The following is a 21,170-nucleotide window of genomic DNA, read 5'->3' on the forward strand; positions in this document are numbered from 1 at the left end:
CCAAAGCCTGTGTTACCTGAACCCTTGCTATCCATCTTGACTACGAACCTTTCCGCCTGCCCCGACCTTCTGCTACGTCTGACCTTGCCTCTGCCTAGTCCTTCTGTCCCACGCCTTCTCAGCAGTCAGCGAGGTTGAGCCGTTGCTAGTGGATACGACCTGGTTGCTACTGCCGCAGCAAGACCATCCCGCTTTACGGCGGGCTCTGGTGAACACCAGTAGCCTCTTAGAACCGGTCCACCAGCACGGTCCACGCCAATCCCTCGCTGACACAGAGGATCCACTACCTGTAAGCCGAATCGTGACAGTAGATCCGGCCATGGATCCCGCTGAGGTGCCGCTGCCAATTCTCGCTGACCTTCCCACGGTGGTCGCTCAGCAATCGCAGCAGATTGCCCAACAAGGACAGCAGCTGTCGCAGTTGACCGCCATGTTACAGCAACTTCTGCCTCTGCTACAGCAGCAACCATCTCCTCTGCCAGCTCCTGCACCTCCTCCGCAGCGAGTGGCTGCTCCTAGCCTCCGCTTGTCCCTGCCGGACAAATTTGATGGGGACTCTAGACTCTGCCGTGGATTTTTGTCTCAATGTTCCCTGCATATGGAGATGTTGTCGGACTTGTTTCCTACAGAACGGTCTAAGGTGGCGTTCGTAGTGAGCCTTCTTTCAGGAAAGGCCTTGTCTTGGGCCACACCGCTCTGGGACCGCAATGATCCTGCCACAGCCACAGTCCAGTCCTTCTTCGCTGAAGTCCGTAGTGTCTTCGAGGAACCAGCCTGAGCTTCTTCTGCCGAGACTGCCCTGCTGAACCTGGTCCAGGGTAATTCTTCAGTGGGCGAGTACGCCATCCAATTTCGTACTCTCGCTTCCGAATTATCATGGAATAACGAGGCTCTCTGCGCGACCTTTAAAAAAGGCCTATCCAGTAGCATCAAGGATGTGCTGGCCGCACGAGAGATTCCTGCCAACCTGCAAGAACTTATCCATTTGGCCACCCGCATTGACATGTGTTTTTCTGAGAGACATCAGGAGCTCCGCCAGGAAAAAGACTTAGATCTCTGGGCACCTCTCCCACAGCATCCTTTGCAGTCTACGCCTGGGCCTCCCGCCGAGGAGGTCATGCAAGTGGATCGGTCTCGCCTGACCCAGGAAGAGAGGAATCGCCGTAGGGAAGAAAATCTTTGTCTGTACTGTGCCAGTACCGAGCATTTCTTGGTGGATTGCCCTATTCGTCCTCCACGTCTGGGAAACGCACGCACGCACCCAGCTCACGTGGGTGTGGCGTCTCTTGGTTCAAAGTCTGCTTCTCCACGTCTCACGGTGCCCGTGCGGATTTCTCCTTCAGCCAACTCCTCCCTCTCAGCCGTGACCTGCTTGGACTCTGGTGCCTCTGGGAATTTCATTTTGGAGTCTTTGGTGAATAAATTCTGCATCCCGGTGACCCGTCTCGTCAAGCCGCTCTACATTTCCGAGGTCAACGGAGTCAGATTGGATTGCACCGTGCGTTACCGCACAGAACCCCTCTTGATGTGTATTGGACCCCATCACGAAGTGATTGAGTTCTTCGTCCTTCCCAACTGTACCTCTGAGGTCCTCCTCGGTCTGCCATGGCTCCGGCTTCATTCTCCCACCCTTGACTGGACCACCGGGGAGATCAAGAACTGGGACTCTGCTTGCCATAGGAAGTGCCTCTCCCCCCCTCCCAGTCCCGTCAGGCAAGCCTCAGTGCCTCCTCATGGCCCCCGTCCTGGTGACACACTGCCCCGTGCCAGGCTTCGCCCTCTGCCCTCCCTCCCCATTCCCACTCCTGCTGTACTGCCTGCCTTTGAGGAAACCCTCCATTCACTCCCGGTGTCCTCGTCCCAGGTAAAGCAGTTGTCGGACAAAAAAAGGGGGAGACCTAAGGGGGGGGGGGGTACTGTTACGCCGAGCGCTCCAGGTCCCTGCTCCTCCCCGGAGCGCTCACGGCGTCTCTCTCCCTGCAGCGCCCCGGTCGGTCCCGCTGACCGGGAGCACTGCACTGACATGGCCGTCGGGGATGCGATTCGCACAGCGGGACGCACTCGCTCGCGAATCGCATCCCAAGTCACTTACCCGTCCCGGTCCCCTGCTGTCATGTGCTGGCGCGCGCGGCTCCGCTCTCTAGGGCGCGCGCGCGCCGGCTCTCTGAGACTTAAAGGGCCAGTGCACCAATGATTGGTGCCTGGCCCAATTAGCTTAATTTGCTTCCACCTGCTCCCTGGCTATATCCGCTCACTGCCCCTGCACTCCCGGGCCGGATCTTGTTGCCTTGTGCCAGTGAAAGCGTTTAGTGTTGTCCAAAGCCTGTGTTACCTGAACTCCTGCTATCCATCTTGACTACGAACCTTTCCGCCTGCCCCGACCTTCTGCTACGTCTGACCTTGCCTCTGCCTAGTCCTTCTGTCCCACGCCTTCTCAGCAGTCAGCGAGGTTGAGCCGTTGCTAGTGGATACGACCTGGTTGCTACTGCCGCAGCAAGACCATCCCGCTTTGCGGCGGGCTCTGGTGAACACCAGTAGCCTCTTAGAACCGGTCCACCAGCACGGTCCACGCCAATCCCTCGCTGACACAGAGGATCCACTACCTGTAAGCCGAATCGTGACAATCATTCCTATATATATACTATAAGGAGGAGACATTATGGTGATCATCCTGTATATACTATAAGGAGGAGACATTATGGTGATCATCCTGTATATATACTATAAGGAGGAGACATTATGGTGATCATCCTGTATATACTATAAGGAGGAGACATTATGGTGATCATCCTGTATATACTATAAGGAGGAGACATTATGGTGATCATCCTGTATATACTATAAGGAGGAGACATTATGGTGATCATCCTGTATATATACTATAAGGAGGAGACATTATGGTGATCATCCTGTATATATACTATAAGGAGGAGACATTATGGTGATCATCCTGTATATACTATAAGGAGGAGACATTATGGTGATCATCCTGTATATATACTATAAGGAGGAGACATTATGGTGATCATCCTATATATACTATAAGGAGGAGACATTATGGTGATCATCCTGTATATATACTATAAGGAGGAGACATTATGGTGATCATCCTGTATATACTATAAGGAGGAGACATTATGGTGATCATCCTGTATATACTATAAGGAGGAGACTTTATGGTGATCATCCTGTATATACTATAAGGAGGAGACATTATGGTGATCATCCTGTATATACTATAAGGAGGAGACAATTTGGTGATCATCCTGTATATATACTATAAGGAGGAGACATTATGGTGATCATCCTATATATACTATAAGGAGGAGACATTATGGTGATCATCCTGTATATATACTATAAGGAGGAGACATTATGGTGATCATCCTGTATATACTATAAGGAGGAGACATTATGGTGATTGTCCTGTATATACTATAAGGAGGAGACTTTATGGTGATCATCCTGTATATACTATAAGGAGGAGACATTATGGTGATCATCCTGTATATACTATAAGGAGGAGACATTATGGTGATCATCCTGTATATACTATAAGGAGGAGACTTTATGGTGATCATCCTGTATATACTATAAGGAGGAGACATTATGGTGATCATCCTGTATATACTATAAGGAGGAGACAATTTGGTGATCATCCTGTATATATACTATAAGGAGGAGACATTATGGTGATCATCCTATATATACTATAAGGAGGAGACATTATGGTGATCATCCTGTATATACTATAAGGAGGAGACATTATGGTGATCATCCTGTATATACTATAAGGAGGAGACATTATGGTGATCATCCTGTATATACTATAAGGAGGAGACATTATGGTGATCATCCTATATATATATACTATAAGGAGGAGACATTATGGTGATCATTCTGTATATACTATAAGGAGGAGACATTATGGTGATCATCCTATATATATATATATATATATATATATATATATATACTATAAGGAGGAGACATTATGGTGATCATCCTGTATATACTATAAGGAGGAGACATTATGGTGATCATCCTATATATATACTATAAAGAGGAGACATTATGGTGATCATCCTGTATATACTATAAGGAGGAGACATTTTGGTGATCATCCTGTATATACTATAAGGAGGAGACATTATGGTGATCATCCTGTATATATATAAGGAGGAGACATTATGGTGATCATCCTATATATATACTATAAAGAGGAGACATTATGGTGATCATCCTGTATATACTATAAGGAGGAGACATTATGGTGATCATCCTGTATATATACTATAAGGAGGAGACATTATGATGATCATCCTATATATACTATAAGGAGGAGACATTATGGTGATTATCACGATTCGGCTGGCTGGAGGTGGATCCTCTGTGTCAGAGAGGGATTGGCGTGGACCGTGTCGGTGGACCGGTTCTAAGTTGCTACTGGTTTTCACCAGAGCCCGCCGCAAAGCGGGATGGTCTTGCAGCGGCGGTAGCAACCAGGTCGTATCCACCGGCAATGGCTCAACCTTTCTGACTGCTGAGATAAGCGCGGTACAAGGGAGTAGACAAGAGCAAGGTCGGACGTAGCAGAAGGTCAGGGCAGGCAGCAAGGATCGTAGTCAGGGGCAACTGCAGGAGGTCTGGAACACAGGCTAGAAACACACAAGGAAACGCTTTCACTGGCACAATGGCAACAAGATCCATCAAGGGAGTGCAGGGGAAGTGAGGTATAAATAGGGAAGTGCACAGGTGAAGGTACTGATTAAAACCCATGCGCCAATCAGTGGCGCACCGGCCCTTTAAATCGCAAATACCCGGCGCTCGCGCGCCCTAGGGAGCGGGGCTGCGTGCGCCGGGACAGCACAGACGGGGATCGAGTCTGGTAAGCGGGTCGGGATGCGCATCGCGAGCGGGCGCGTCCCGCATCGCGAATCGCATCTCGGCTGGGAACATTATCGCAGCGCACCCGGTCAGCAGGTCTGACCGGGGCGCTGCGAATAGGAGAACGCTGTGAGCGCTTCGGGGAGGAGCGGGGACCCGGAGCGCTCGGCATTACAAGAGAGACATGGAAAGCATTGGGAATACGGAGAGAAGGAGGAAGAAGGAGTTTGTAAGAGACAGGGTTGATTTGGCACTTGATTTTGAAAGGACCAAGATAACGTGGTCCCAGTTTATAACTGGGGACACGAAAGCGGACATACTTGGCGGAGAGCCATACTTTGTCTCCGGGAGAAAAAACGGGGGGAATTCTTCTTTTTTTATCAGCATGTTTCTTCATCCGGGATGAGGCCTGTAGGAGAGAATTTTGAGTCTCTTTCCAGATGGTGGAGAAGTCCCGAGTCACCTCATCAACAGCGGGCAAACCAGAAGGCATGGGAGTGGGAAGGGGGGGAAGAGGATGACGGCCGTACACCACAAAAAATGGGGATTTAGCGGAAGACTCAGAGACTCTGAAATTGTACGAGAATTCGGCCCATGGTAGAAGATCGGCCCAGTCATCCTGGCGGGAGGAAACAAAATGTCGCAAATAGTCACCCAGAACCTGATTAATTCTTTCCACTTGCCCATTGGATTGGGGATGATAAGAAGACGAGAAGTTTAATTTGATTTTAAGTTGATTACAGAGGGCCCACCAGAATTTTGACACAAATTGAACGCCTCTATCCGAGACGATATGCGTAGGAAGCCCGTGAAGGCGAAAAATGTGTATAAAAAATTGTTTCGCCAACTGAGGCGCAGAAGGAAGACCTGGAAGAGGGATAAAATGTGCCATCTTGGAGAATCGATCAGTGACCACCCAAATAACTGTGTTGCCATGGGATAAAGGTAAGTCAGTAATAAAGTCCATATCAATCTGAGACCATGGTCGCTCAGGAACAGGCAGAGGATGGAGGAGACCAGCAGGCTTCTGGCGAGGGGTCTTGTCCCGGGCACAGACTGTACAAGCCCGAACAAAATCAACAACATCAGCTTCCAGGGTAGGCCACCAATAAAATCGAGAGATGAGCTGGATGGATTTTTTGATGCCAGCATGGCCTGCGAGGTGTGAGGAGTGTCCCCACTTGAGAATCCTGAGGCGCTGGCGTGGAGAGACGAAGGTCTTCCCTGGAGGAGTTTGTCTGATGGAGGCTGGAGAAGTGGAGATCAGACAGTCCGGAGGAATAATGTGTTGCGGGGAAGCTTCCACTTCAGAAGCATCCGATGAACGAGAGAGGGCGTCAGCCCTAATGTTCTTGTCAGCAGGGCGAAAATGAATTTCAAAGTTAAAACGGGCAAAGAACAACGACCACCTAGCCTGGCGAGGGTTCAGCCGTTGGGCAGACTGAAGATAAGAGAGATTCTTGTGATCAGTGCATATAATAACTGGATATTTGGATCCCTCCAGCAGGTGCCTCCATTCTTCAAGCGCCAATTTTATGACCAGTAGTTCTCGATCACCAATGGAGTAGTTTTTCTCCGCCGGAGAGAAGGTCCTAGAAAAGAAACCACAAGTAACAGCATGTCCGGAAGAATTTTTCTGTAGGAGTACTGCTCCAGCTCCCACCGAGGAGGCGTCTACCTCCAGCGAGAAGGGCCTAGATGGATCAGGTCTGGAGAGTACGGGAGCAGAAGAAAAGGCAGTTTTGAGATGATTGAATGCATCTTCCGCTTGAGGAGGCCAGGACTTAGGGTTGGCATTTTTCTTGGTTAGGGTCACGATAGGGGCCACAATAGTGGAAAAATGCATAGTTACATAGTTACATAGTTAGTACGGTCGAAAAAAGACATATGTCCATCAAGTTCAACCAGGGAATTAAGGGGTAGGGGTGCGGCGCAATATTGGGGAAGGGATGGGATTTTATATTTCTTCATAAGCATTAATGTTATTTTGTTCCAGGAATGTATCTAATCCTGTTTTAAAGCTGTTAATTGTTCCTGCTGTGACCAGTTCCTGAGGTAGACCGTTCAATAAATTCACAGTCCTCACGGTAAAGAAGGCGTGTCGCCCCTTGAGACTAAACTTTTTCTTCTCCAGACGGAGGGAGTGCCCCCTCGTCCTTTGGGGGGGTTTAACCTGGAACAGTTTTTCTCCATATTTTTTGTATGGGCCATTAATATACTTATATACGTTTATCATATCCCCCCTTAAACGTCTCTTCTCAAGACTAAACAATTGTAACTCCTTTAATCGCTCCTCATAGCTAAGATGATCCATGCCCCATATTAGTTTAGTCGCGCGTCTCTGCACCCTTCCCAACTCCGTAGTGTCCCTTTTATGGACAGGTGCCCAAAACTGAACAGCATATTCCAGGTGAGGCCGTACCAATGCTTTATAAAGGGGGAGTATTATGTCCCTGTCCCTTGAGTCCATGCCTCTTTTTATACATGGCAATATCCTGCCGGCTTTGGAAGCAGCAGCCTGACATTGCATGCTATTTTGTAGTCTGTGATCTACAAGTACACCCAGATCCTTCTCTACCAGTGACTCTGACAGTTTAATCCCCACTAAGACATACGATCCATGCAGGTTATTAGTACCCAGATGCATAACTTTACATTTATCCACATTGAACCTCATTTGCCAAGTGGATGCCCAGACACTTAGTCTATCCAAGTCATCCTGTAACTTATGCCCATCCTTTATAGACTGTACCGTGCTACAAAGCTTGGTGTCATCTGCAAAGATAGAAACAGAGCTGTTAATACCATCCTCTATATCATTGATAAATAAATTAAACAACAGCGGGCCCAGTACTGAACCTTGGGGTACACCACTAATAACGCAGAATAAATTGTCTGTAATAATTGGCAAACCCCAAGAAATGTTGGATAGCACGGAGTCCGGAGGGGCGTGGCCAATCCAATACGGCTGATAGTTTGTCTGGGTCCATTTGGAGTCCCTGGCCAGAGACTAAGTATCCTAGGAAGGGAAGAGATTGACATTCAAAGAGACATTTTTCCATTTTGGCATATAATTGATTGTCCCGAAGTCTCTGAAGAACCATGCGGACATGCCGGCGGTGTTCTTCTAGGTTAGCAGAAAAAATCAAAATATCGTCCAGGTAGACCACAACACAGGTACATAGAAGATCACGAAAAATTTTGTTTACAAAGTCTTGGAAGACGGCAGGGGCGTTGCAAAGCCCAAAGGGCATAACCAGATATTCAAAGTGTCCATCTCTGGTGTTAAACGCGGTCTTCCACTCGTCCCCCTCCCTGATGCGGATGAGATTATATGCACCTCTTAAGTCCAGCTTGGTAAAGATGTTGGCGCTTCGTAGGCGGTCAAAGAGTTCCGAGATAAGAGGTAGGGGATAGCGTTTTTTTACAGTGATTTTATTAAGTCCGCGGTAATCAATGCAAGGACGTAAGGAGCCGTCTTTTTTGGAAACGAAGAAAAATCCAGCTCTGGCAGGGGAGGAAGACTTGCGGATAAACCCCTTTTTTAAATTCTCTTGGATGTACTCCGACATGGCTTGTGTTTCCGGAGCAGACAGAGGATAGATTCTGCCCCGGGGTGGAGTAGTACCAGGGAGGAGGTCAATAGGACAGTCATAAGGCCTGTGAGGAGGCAAAGTCTCTGCTTGTTTTTTGCAAAAAACATCAGCATAGTCCAGATAGGCCTTGGAGAGACCAGGAGGAGCCACAGGGTCTTGACTGACAGTACTGGGAGCAGGCTTAAGACAGTTCTTGTGGCAAGTAGTACCCCAGTTCTTGATCTCCCCAGTGGTCCAATTAAGGGTTGGGGAATGGCGTTGAAGCCACGGTAGTCCAAGAAGAATTTCCGAAGTGCAGTTAGAGAGGACCAGTAATTCAATTTTTTCGTGATGGGGTCCAATGCACATTAAGAGGGGTTCCGTGCGGTAACGCACAGTACAGTCCAATCTTTAATTATTAACAGAGGCGATGTAGAGGGGTCTCTCGAGACTGGTCACCGGGATGTTGAACCTGTTGATGAAAGAGGCCAAAATAAAATTTCCTGCAGATCCGGAATCCAAGAAGGCCACAGCTGAGAAGGAGAAGGTAGAAGAAGAAATCCGCACAGGCACAGTAAGACGTGGAGAAGCAGAGTTCACATCTAGAGCTGTCTCACCTTTGTGCGGAGTCGGAGTACGTCTTTCCTGACGTGGAGGTCGGATAGGACAATCCTTCAAGAAGTGTTCGGTACTGGCACAGTACAGGCAAAGGTTCTCCATGCGGCGTTGTGTCCTCTCTTGAGGTGTCAAGCGAGACCGGTCAACTTGCATAGCCTCCACGGCGGAAGGCACAGGAACGGATTGCAGTGGACCAGAGGAGAGAGGAGCCGGGTAGAGAAACCGCCTCGTGCGAACAAAGTCCATATCCTGGCGGAGCTCCTGACGCCTTTCAGAAAAACGCATGTCAATGTGGGTGGCAAGATGAATAAGTTCATGCAGGTTAGCAGGGATTTCTCGTGCAGCCAGCACATCTTTGATGTTACTGGATAGGCCTTTTTTAAAGGTCGCGCAGAGGGCCTCGTTATTCCAGGACAATTCGGAGGCAAGAGTACGGAATTGGATGGCGTACTCGCCAACAGAAGAATTACCCTGGACCAGATTCAGCAGGGCAGTCTCGGCAGAAGAGGCTCGGGCTGGTTCCTCGAAGACACTTCGAATCTCCGTGAAGAAAGAGTGTACAGAGGCAGTGACAGGATCATTGCGGTCCCAGAGCGGTGTGGCCCATGACAGGACTTTCCCAGACAGAAGGCTGACTATGAAAGCCACCTTTGACCTTTCAGTTGGAAATTGGTCCGACATCATCTCCAAATGCAGGGAACATTGTGAAAGAAAACCACGGCAAAATTTAGAGTCCCCATCAAATTTGTCCGGCAATGATAAACGGAGGCTGGATGCGGCCACTCGCTGCGGAGGAGGTGCAGGAGCTGGCGGAGGAGATGGTTGCTGAAGCTGTGGTAGAAGCTGCTGTAGCATCACGGTCAGTTGAGACAGCTGGTGGCCTTGTTGCGCTATCTGTTGCGACTGCTGGGCGACCACCGTGGTGAGGTCAGCGACAACTGGCAGCGGGACCTCAGCGGGATCCATGGCCGGATCTACTGTCATGATTCGGCTGGCTGGAGGTGGATCCTCTGTGCCAGAGAGGGATTGGCGTGGACCGTGTCGGTGGACCGGTTCTAAGTTGCTACTGGTTTTCACCAGAGCCCGCCGCAAAGCGGGATGGTCTTGCAGCGGCGGTAGCAACCAGGTCGTATCCACCGGCAACGGCTCAACCTCTCTGACTGTTGAGATAAGCGCGGTACAAGGGAGTAGACAAGAGCAAGGTCGGACGTAGCAGAAGGTTAGGGCAGGCAGCAAGGATCGTAGTCAGGGGCAACAGCAGGAGGTCTGGAACACAGGCTAGGAACACACAAGGAAACGCTTTCACTGGCACAATGGCAACAAGATCCGGCAAGGGAGTGCAGGGGAAGTGAGGTATAAATAGGGAAGTGCACAGGTGAAGGTACTGATTAAAACCCATGCGCCAATCAGTGGCGCACCGGCCCTTTAAATCGCAAAGACCCGGGACAGCACAGACGGGGAACGAGTCTGGTAAGCGGGTCGGGATGCGCATCGCGAGCGGGCGCGTCCCGCACCGCGAATCGCCTCCCCGGCTGGGAACATTATCGCAGCGCACCCGGTCAGCAGGTCTGACCAGGGTGCTGCGAATAGGAGAACGCTGTGAGCGCTCCGGGGAGGAGTGGGGACCCGGAGCGCTCGGCATAACAGTGATCATCCTGTATATACTATAAGGAGGAGACATTATGGTGAACATCCTGTATATACTATAAGGAGGAGACATTATGGTGATCATCCTGTATATATACTATAAGGAGGAGACATTATGGTGATCATCCTGTATATACTATAAGGAGGAGACATTATGGTGATCATCCTGTATATACTATAAGGAGGAGACATTATGGTGATCATCCTGTATATACTATAAGGAGGAGACATTATGGTGATCATCCTGTATATACTATAAGGAGGAGACATTATGGTGATCATCCTGTATATACTATAAGGAGGAGACAGTATGGTGATTGTCCTGTATATATACTATAAGGAGGAGACATTATGGTGATCATCCTATATATACTATAAGGAGGAGACATTATGGTGATTGTCCTGCATATATACTATAAGGAGGAGACATTATGGTGATCATCCTATATATACTATAAGGAGGAGACATTATGGTGATTGTCCTGTATATATACTATAAGGAGGAGACATTATGGTGATCATCCTGTATATATATATATATATATATATATATATATATATATATATATATATATATAGATTAGTTAGGAGTAGCCGTATTAGTCCAGTGATGCAAAAAGCAAAATCATGTGTAGTTGCAGTATCTTGTAATAACCTTTTTTATTGGACTAACAAGATTTTGTAGAGACAAGCTTTCGGGATTCCTCCCTTTATCAAGTCATAAGCATTTCTGAGCTCACAAGGAGAAAACACAGGTTCTATCTCACAAAATATGCAGGGGTTAAAACAACATTAGTGGAGAATGGACATTAAGTTGGGCCATAAATTGTATAGCAATAGGACGATAGATACAGATAAGGATGAGGAGGGGGGGGGGCTGGAGAGCAGAGGTGAGAATAGTGGTTACGCTGGACAGACAATTTTACTATAGAGCCATAGAATGAAGATAAGACTAGACAGGGGAGGGGGAGCAGGGGTGTGATGGTGTTAGAGCAGGGAGAGGGTAGAGAGTTTAGCAAAGATTATAGGAAATTTTGATAATGGGATAAGAAGCTTAAATCCACATTAAGTCCTCTGTTCTTGGAGTCATAAAGAACTATCATTTTGGCTTCAAATGTCTTTCTTTCCTGGGTGTTCTTGAAGTTTCCTTTCAGGATCTTGATTTTGAGGTCCTGTAGGGAGTGACCTGTGTGAGTGAAGTGGTGTCCAACTGGGGTGCAATAGTCCTTTTCTCTATGGTTGTTGATGGACGATCTGTGGAGGTTCATCCTTTTATTGAGTGGCTGACTGGTCTCACCAATGTAACATCCCAGGTCACACTTGGTGCATTGTATCATGTAGACTACGTTCTCTGTGGTGCAGGAGTATTGTCCCTTGATGTTGTATGTCTTGTTGTTATGGAGGAGACATTATGGTGATCATCCTGTATATACTATAAGGAGGAGACATTATGGTGATCATCCTGTATATACTATAAGAAGGGAGGGAGTTCCTCCCTCCCTGGCCAAATACTTCAAAACTAAAATCGATGACATTCATGATGAAATCCTCTCCCAGTCCCCTAAAAGTTCTGATCCAATTCCCAGCCACGTCTCCTCTTCACCACTCTCAGTTTTTGAGCCTGTAACGGAGGATGAGGTTTCCAGGCTCCTCTCCTCCGCCCGCCCCACTACCTGCTCTAGTGACCCCCATGCCTTCACACCTCACCCAGTCTCTCTCTCCTGCTATCAGCTGTCACCTAACTAAAATCTTTAACCTCTCCCTCTCTTCTGGGGTCTTTCCCTCCTCCTTCAAACACTCTATCATAACCCCACTATTGAAAAAACCATCTCTGGACCCGTCCTGTGCAGCCAACTTTTGACCCGTCTCAAATCTCCCCTTTATCTCCAAACTCCTGGAACACTTGGTCTACTCCCGCCTTATCCGCTATCTCTCCAAGAACTCTCTCCTTGACCCCTTACAGTCTGGTTTCTGCTCCCTTCACTCTACAGAAAAGGCCCTAACCAAAGTCAGTAACGATCTTCTGACAGCCAAATCAAATGGCAATTTCTCTTTGGACCTGTCTGCGGCTTTTGACACTGTGGATCACCAACTCCTCCTCAGCAGTCTCCGCTCCATCGGTCTCAAGGACTCTGCTCTCGCCTGGTTTTCCTTCTATCTCTCTGGCCGCTTCTTTAGCGTCTCGTTTTCTGGCTCTACTTCTTCTCCTCTTCCTCTTGTTGTCGGGGTTCCCCAGGGATCGGTCCTGGGTCCTCTACTCTTTTCACTCTACACATCCCCCATTGGAAAAACAATCAGTAGATTTGATTTCCAGTACCACCTCTACGCTGATGACACCCAACTCTATACCTCCTCTGCCAACATCACCCCTGCACTCCTACAGAATACCAGTGACTGTCTCTCTGCCGTCTCAGACATCATGTCCTATTTATATCTGAAACTAAATCTTTCTAAAACAGAACTTCTTGTCTTTTCTCCATCAACTGATACTGTACCTAACCCTGACATTTCCATCTCGGTATGTGGGACTACCATAACTCCCGGGCAGCAGGCTCGCTGTCTTGGAGTTATACTTGACTCTGATCTGTCTTTCACTCCCCATATTCAGTCTCTTTCACGTTCTTGTCACCTGCATCTCAAAAAACATTTCCAGAATCCGCCCGTTTCTCACTACTGAAACTGAAAAACTCTCATTATTGCTTTGATTCACTCCCGCCTCGACTACTGTAACTCTTTACTAATAGGCCTTCCTTTCTCCAAACTCTCTCCTCTCCAGTCCATCCTTAATGCCGCAGCCAGACTCATCTTCCTCTCCAGCCGCTACACCGACGCCTCCTCCCTGTGCCAGTCACTACACTGGTTACCAATTCAGTCCAGAATACAGTACAAAATCCTCAGTCTCACACACAAAGCTCTCCACAATGCTGCACCTCCCTACATCTCCTCTCTCATCTCTGTCTATCATCCTACACGTTCTCTCTGATCTGCTAATGACCTCACACTAACATCTTCTATAATCCGAACTTCTCACTCCCGTCTCCAAGACTTCACTCGTGCTGCTCCGGTTCTCTGGAATGCTATCCCTCAATCCCTTAGACTCAACAACAACATCCATAGTTTCAAACGTGGCCTAAAAACACATCTCTTCAGACAGGCTTATAACAGTCTCTAATTGGCCTCAACATATCCCCAACATATCCTCAACATATCCTCAACATATTCCAAACATATCCCCAACATATCCTCAATATATCCCCACACCTCTTGTTTGAATAGTTATTGTTTGAATATGTAATTTTATGTCTGATACTTGTCTTTGTTTGTACCCCATAATTGTAAGCGCTGTGGAATCTGTAGGCACTATATATATAAATAAAATAAATAAGGAGACATTATGGTGATCATCCTGTATATACTATAAGGAGGAGACATTAGGGTGGCCATTGGTTTATACACAACTCTTACGGTCCCACCATAACATTTCTCTCGGGTTTTGGTCCGGACCGGGACTTATTTTGGCCCCTTTCATCTTCTCTTTCACAGATTTGCCACTGTGCTGGAAATCATTGTTCTGTCACATGACCCGGGTCCTCATGACCCGGAACGTCTTGTTCCTGATGTGAATTATGTCGTCAGAACAAATACTTGTTGTTTAAATTGTTTTATGTTGAACGTATTCATTGTTGTTTTTTTCTTTCTTTATCATGAAATAATCCTGTATTCTTGCAGTTTCCATTCTGGCCACTAAGGCCTAAAACTAAGCAGAGGCTTCTTATTGTGTCTGTGATGATAAGGCGGATGCTGCTGGCAAGTGATCTGTACAAGATTACAGTTAGAGGTGACACCAGGAGCAAGAGAAGACAATAGAAGCTCAGCCTCCCCCTCCCTGTAGATAGAGAAGACAATAAGGGCTCAGCCTTACTCATCCCTGTAGATAGAGAAGACAATAGGGGCTCAGCCTTACTCATCCCTGTAGATAGAGAAGACAATAGGGGCTCAGCCTCCCCCTCTCTGTAGATAGAGAAGACAATAGAGGCTCAGCGTTCCCCTCCCTGTATATAGAGAAGACAATAGGAGCTCAGCCTTCCTCTTCATGTAGATAAAGAAGACAATAGGAGTTCAGCCTCTTCCTCCCCTGTAGATAGACATGGCAATAGGAGCTCCATGTAGAGAAGACAATAGGAGCTCAGCATTTCCCTCCATGTAGAGAAGACAATAGGAGCTCAGCATTTCCCTCCATGTAGAGAAGACAATAGGATCTCAGCCTCCCCCTCCCTGTAGATAGAGAAGACAATAGGAGCTCAGCTTCCCCCTCCCTGTAGATAGAGAAGAAAATAGAAGCTCAGCCTCCCCCTCCCTGTAGATAGAGAAAACAATAGGAGCTGTATTTTCCTCCCATATAGATAGAGAATGCAATAAGAGCTCCGCCTCTTCCTCCCCTATAGAGAAGACAATAGGGGCTCAGCCTTTTTCTCCCTTATAGACAGAGAAGGCGTTAGAAGCTCAGAACAGATTAGAAAGAAATAACATGTTTCTATATTTAGGTCTAATCAATAAAAACTAAAATCTAGACGACACATTCAATTTGAAAGGTAACAGCTCCTGAGAACTCTCCATTGTTGTCATTTCTATCTATATGATACATTAACTCTTAATTATTACTCTTTCTTTTCCAGGACAGAGAGCTGAGACCGGAGGAGATAGAAGGTATGAGTCCTATTACTGTCCCTATGATGTCCCTTCTAGGTTCCTTTTTCTTTTCTCCATGAATACTCTGGACATTCTATTAGGGTACATTCACACCATTGGATCTTCTGCAGGATTTCTGACCCAGAAAAGCAGTGGGTTTAGCCGTGGTGGATTTTCTGTAGGAGACTTTGTTGACTGCAATGGGGTCTAAACCTGCAGCTTTCCTAGAGCGTAAATATGGCAGAATATCCACCCATGTGACCGTATCCGAACTCTGTATTTATTGCATTTACCAATTCCTGTAGATGAGGACAGATATACTGAGCGTCTCCACACACAATGTCAGTCTCTTGCAGTAGTATACCGGATATACCATACATAAGGACACTCCATGTATACTGGGAACCATAGGTTATATGCTGGATTATGGTTTATTTGTGGTTGACCATGTTTTTGTCTGAAAAAAAAAATTCCAGCTTAAAACAGATAATCACTAGTGAACTACGTCTATTACAGCCTCATACATCTAACTACCTCCGTGATAGTATCCTGAAATATACCATCAGTGGAAACTTTTTTAACATACACAATATGAACAGACACAACTTTAGTTTAATGTTTTTGCCCTGAAAAGCCCCTCCCCATCAGTTTTCTCCTCTATGATGCTCTGTGTTGCATATTTTATTTTTAGTATAGGAGTTTTTTAGGTGGTATCTTTATCCCCTGCTTTTTCTTGCTGTCATGTCATGTGATTTTTTCATCAGGATTTCAATTAAAGAGTTGGGGGGATAACACCATAAAGAACGCCAGTATACATGCACACATGTTTTTTGTTTTGTTTTATCCACCTATAGAAGTCTATGAGAGGAATAAAATGCCAACATTTCTGGAAAAAAAAAAAAAGCCCTACCCAAGCATGCTGTGATTTTAGAGCCTAAAAATTATGCTAAAGGGTTAAAAAAAAAAACACCTAGGTATAGCGTCTCATGTTTCATATTCATGCCAGCTAACATCTGGCCACAGCATTTTTTGCAAAAAAAACAAAAACAAAAAAAAAAAAAAAACCCTGGGGTGAGTATAACTTGCTGTGTGTTTTCAGCCTACACATGTCACTGAGTTTGAAAAACCTGGGCAGGAACGGGGCATGGAGTCACTGGGATGGTCCAGGAGTCAATAGGGCGGTCACACGTGTCACTTGGATGGTCCAGGAGTCAATGGGGCCATCTGAGGTGGCTTCTCCTGCCACCAGACTTGAATTACTAGATCTTTCCCTTTACACAGTCAGCTGTAATTATGAAGCCTGTCCCGGTTTCCTGCTGCTCATGATCTCCCGCCCATTTCTGCCGCATCATGGGAATCACATAGACCACTCAGCATTATAAACATTAGGGACAACACAGCATTGGCTGTAGACATAATACACACGCTTCAGATACAAGAGCTGTGGTCCAGAGCAGTCTCCTTATATCCCCGTCTCACGGTCTCCTTATATCCCCGTCTCACGGTCTGCTTATATCACCATCTCACGGTCTCCTTATAGCACAGTCTTGCGGTCTCCTTATATCACAGTCTTGCGGCCTCCTTATATCACCGTCTCCTTATATCACCGTCTCCTTATATCACCGTCTCGTGGTCTCCTTATATCACCGTCTCGCGGTCTCCTTATATCACTGTCTCCTTATATCCCCGTCTCATGGTCTCCTAATATCACTGTCTCGGGGTCTCCAAATATCACTGTCTCACGGTCTCCTCATATCACCGTCTAATGGTCTTCTTATATCACCGTCTTCCGGTCTCCTTACATCACCGTCTCGCGGTCTCCTTATATCACCGTCTCCTTATATCACCATCTCGCGGTCTCCTTATATCACCGTCTCATGGTCTCAGATGTAACTTATGTCTTTTTACCTCCTCAGAGCTCAGAGAAGCCTTTAAGGAGTTCGATCGGGACAAGGACGGCTTCATTGGCTACAAGGAGTTGGGCGAATGCATGAGGACCATGGGATATATGCCGACCGAGATGGAGCTCATTGAACTCTCCCAGAAAATCAGTAAGTGTTCTGGTTGTGTGTGAAGACGAGTACAGTGACATATAAATAGATTGTCTGATCAATTATTGGGGAATAAATCTGGTATCATACAGGATGTGATTGGGATACAGGACACCAGTGGTGAAAGAGTTAATAACATTTAATAAATGGCTTCCCATTTTCCTTAAAGGGATACTCCACTGATCAGCGTTCAGAACATTAAGTTCCAAATGCTGTTCGTGCACTGCGGGGGTCGTCCCCGTCCCCTCAATGCAAGTCTATAGGAGGGGGCGTGGTGGACATAATATAGACTTGTATTGAGTGGGCAGGTGGGGCATGACATCGCGAGGGGGTCGGAACTGACCCTGCAGCACACACAGCCTTTAGAACTAAATGTTCCAAATGCTGGCCAGTGGAGTTCCCCTTTAATTCTAGACCTCGAACCCCTCAACTGTGTTTAAACATTTTCATTTGTTTTCTTATTATTACAGCTGGGCCCCCCATCACGAGAGAAACCTCCAATGCTGGTAGTTTAACCCCTTACATGCCGTGGTGAAATCATGACTGCAGCATGTAAAGGGTCAGTAAAGCCCTTTGACCCCATCAGCAGCTCTACTGAAGACACTGGGCCCGCCATCTATGAGCTGCTCTCTATACAGCTGCACCTGAGGCGTAATACTGACATATATTACTCTGGACTCCAGCTGATGCCACTAGGGGGAGCTTACAGCATAGACATTTATATGAATTCATGTGGAGCTGTATACAATAAGTGCCCTCTAGTGGCAGCCACAAATTACTAATTTACCTCTATGATGAGAAGAATGGATATTGGTGAGCCATATAGATGACCTATATGAATATACATGGTGCAGGTTAGATGTAGCCCCTTCTACCCCTCTCAGTAATACTGTTTCCGCTGAACTGTTCTTTTGCCCTCAGCAGGGGGTAAAGTTGACTTTGAAGACTTTGTAGAACTGATGGGACCGAAACTTCTTGCAGAGACGGCCGACATGATCGGTGTGAAGGAGCTGAGAGATGCTTTTAAGGAGGTAGGACCCCATGAGACTGCTCTGGGTGGGTGGTATTTATAGCTTCCTATTAAAGCTGAGGTAATACAGCCGGGTACATGATGCCATGAATAAGACTTCTGGCACATCGGTAGATCACTCACTTAGCAGCAGGGCACATCTGGTTTACTCATATGTTGATATACGAAATGTTATTATTATATAGAGTAGAAAGAGATATGAGTATACCCTCCGTAAGGAAACAACTCATTGGAGACAAGACCTTTCAGCTTGTAGTCGCTGCCATAGATGTGATTTTGCCCTGGGAACCCTTCGGCATTTCAAAGGCACTGGAGATTAAATGTGGGATTACACAGCAGCCATTCAGATGTATGACATGGACGGCTGGAGTATATCGGAGCAGGACCTCTCTGTTCTGGCCCATAGAGGGGCGTCCTGAGAGGGCGGAGGGCAGGACGAAGAAGAAAATTATTTAAAGGGGATCTGTCTATTATGTATGGGCAGGGAAGGAGTGCAGCCCTGTTCTCACCCAGTTCCTCTTACCCTGTCTACCTGCCTATCTGCCCTAAATAGCGGATCTACAACTACGGTGACATCCCTTCTTAAATAAGTGATGGAAGTAAACATCAACAAAATAAACTACAAAATCGGACACAGGTCAGGATACAGTTGGGTAACACACAACTAACAGAAATAAACCTAAACAAACAAACACAATAGTCAAATTCCACTAGCCGAGTCTGTACCAGGAAATATCAAGGGTTCCCTTTAAGGGTTGTGGGAAGTTTGTAAGAACCAAACTACAGATAAGAAGAAAGACAATTCCTCATATACAGTAAATCTATCTTCTTCCTCCTGGTGGGTATTAAAGGGGTACTCTGCTGTCCTGGCGTTTGAAACATTTTGTTCCGAACACCTGAAGCGGGCGGCAGGGTCGTCACATCACGCTCCTTCAATGTAAGTGTATGGAAGGGGGCATGCCCCCACAAATAGGGGGCGTTACGTGATGTCACAATGAGGAGTGGCCATGACGTCACAACCCCGCCGGCCGCACCCAGCATTCTAAACGAATGCCAGATGCTGCACAGAGTTCGCAGGGGTCCCAGCAGTGATCAGACATCTTATCCCCTATGCTTTGGATAGGGGATAAGATGTCTGGGGACAGAGTACCCCTTTAAAGAGTATACCCCACCCCATTCTCAAAATATGGTGTAAAACCTAGACAGATCCCATAACATTGTGTGATCATCCATCGACATCATGTTCAGTCCTGTTATAACTTGTGACCAGACTATTAACCCTTTTTTCTTTTACCAAATCCAGTTTGATTCAAATGGTGATGGGAGGATCAGCACCCGGGAACTGCGCGAGGCTATGAAAAAACTCCTCGGCCAACAACTTGCTCCCCGTGAAGTAGATGAAATCTTGAGAGATGTGGATGTCAATGGAGATGGACTTGTAGATTTCGAAGGTAGGAGGATCAATAACTTTATCTGTAGATACTTTCCTATAGAAAGATGAAGAATGTGATCTGCCAGGATTTATTGAGATCCCTATGAGAAGAGATCGGGTGTAGGTGTCACAGGAGACCAATGTGCTGGTGTGAACAGAGTCTTCTGCCATCTCCCAGCCTTACTCTTCTCTCTCTCTCTTTCCCCGCAGAATTTGTACGGATGATGTCCCGCTGAGAAGATACAGTGATGTCTGGAGTAGTCTATAGATCCGCTCGTGTGTCTGAGCTTCACTATAATAAATGTATATTATTCTACTGATTTGGGTGTGTCTTATTACTGCTACAAACAGATATTCTCATTGGTGACCTGTGACTGGCCCCATGAGTGATGTACATAATCCTAATGAGTTATATATAATCCTGTCAAGTGACATATAACCCCAACAAGTGACGTGTAATTCAGATGAGTGACATGTAATCCTGACGAGTGATGTATTAGGCCCCTTTCCCATTGCCTTTGCTCCCTGTCTAGAACGACTGTCAGTCTTTTTTCTTCTTCTTTTTTTCTGACTTTAACATGCGTTCTCATGACAGGGAGAAACGCTCAACAACGGGTCCCGGCGGCTCCCATTTACAATTATGGGGTCCGCTGGATGCCGTAATGAATAGCGGGAGTAAAAGACGGCACAAGCAGTAATACTTCTCCCAATATTCTGCCCAGCTCTCCCGACAGCTGTCACACTGCCGTGTACTAACGGCAGTGTGAAAGGAGCCTATTCCTGACAAGTTTTACACCACGTTTCCAAAATCCGGCTGGGAAATTTCAAAACTGTGGTATGCTACGGTTTTCAGTCTGACCATAAAACCGGATACGGGCCAAAATGAGCAGACCAGGTCACCATTTAAATGAATGAGATTCGGCGCCGGTCCGGCTGGGATGCCGGAGCGACTGGTTTTGAAATTTCCCACCTAGATCCGGCAGCCGGATCTCGGAAACGTGGTGTGAATGCACCCTAATCCTGACGAGTGGTGTGTAATCGTGACAAGTGGTGTGTAATCGTGACGAGTGATGAGTAATCCTGACGAGTGATGAGTAATCCTGACGAGTGATGAGTAATCCTGACGAGTGATGTGTAATCCTGATGAGTGATGTGTAAACCTGACATAATATCTTGCTGAATTATATATAATCCTGATTGGGCTTCCATGAAGACTTCTTAGTTCTCTGACTAAATCCCAT

General features: G+C 46.7%; 1 protein-coding gene across 2 annotated transcripts in view; it reads left to right on the plus strand.

The window, feature by feature from the left end:
• LOC130303375 (calcium-binding protein 2-like) overlaps positions 1 to 20,430 on the plus strand; it is a 77,068-nt gene extending 56,638 nt beyond the window's left edge. Inside the window, exons 3-7 of one of the 2 annotated variants that reach the window (XM_056551786.1) lie at positions 15,404 to 15,434; positions 17,333 to 17,467; positions 18,389 to 18,498; positions 19,801 to 19,948; positions 20,140 to 20,430. In XM_056551786.1, the coding sequence (XP_056407761.1) occupies positions 15,404 to 15,434; positions 17,333 to 17,467; positions 18,389 to 18,498; positions 19,801 to 19,948; positions 20,140 to 20,165 (450 nt within the window). In that variant the 3' untranslated portion in view covers positions 20,166 to 20,430. Of the gene's footprint in view, positions 1 to 15,403; positions 15,435 to 17,332; positions 17,468 to 18,388; positions 18,499 to 19,800 lie in introns of both variants that reach the window. The other variant, XM_056551785.1, reaches the window with a different exon arrangement.
• Positions 20,431 to 21,170: the final 740 nt, after the last annotated feature.

Source organism: Hyla sarda, unplaced genomic scaffold, assembly GCF_029499605.1.
Source record: "Hyla sarda isolate aHylSar1 unplaced genomic scaffold, aHylSar1.hap1 scaffold_1219, whole genome shotgun sequence".
Classification (NCBI taxonomy): domain Eukaryota; kingdom Metazoa; phylum Chordata; class Amphibia; order Anura; family Hylidae; genus Hyla; species Hyla sarda.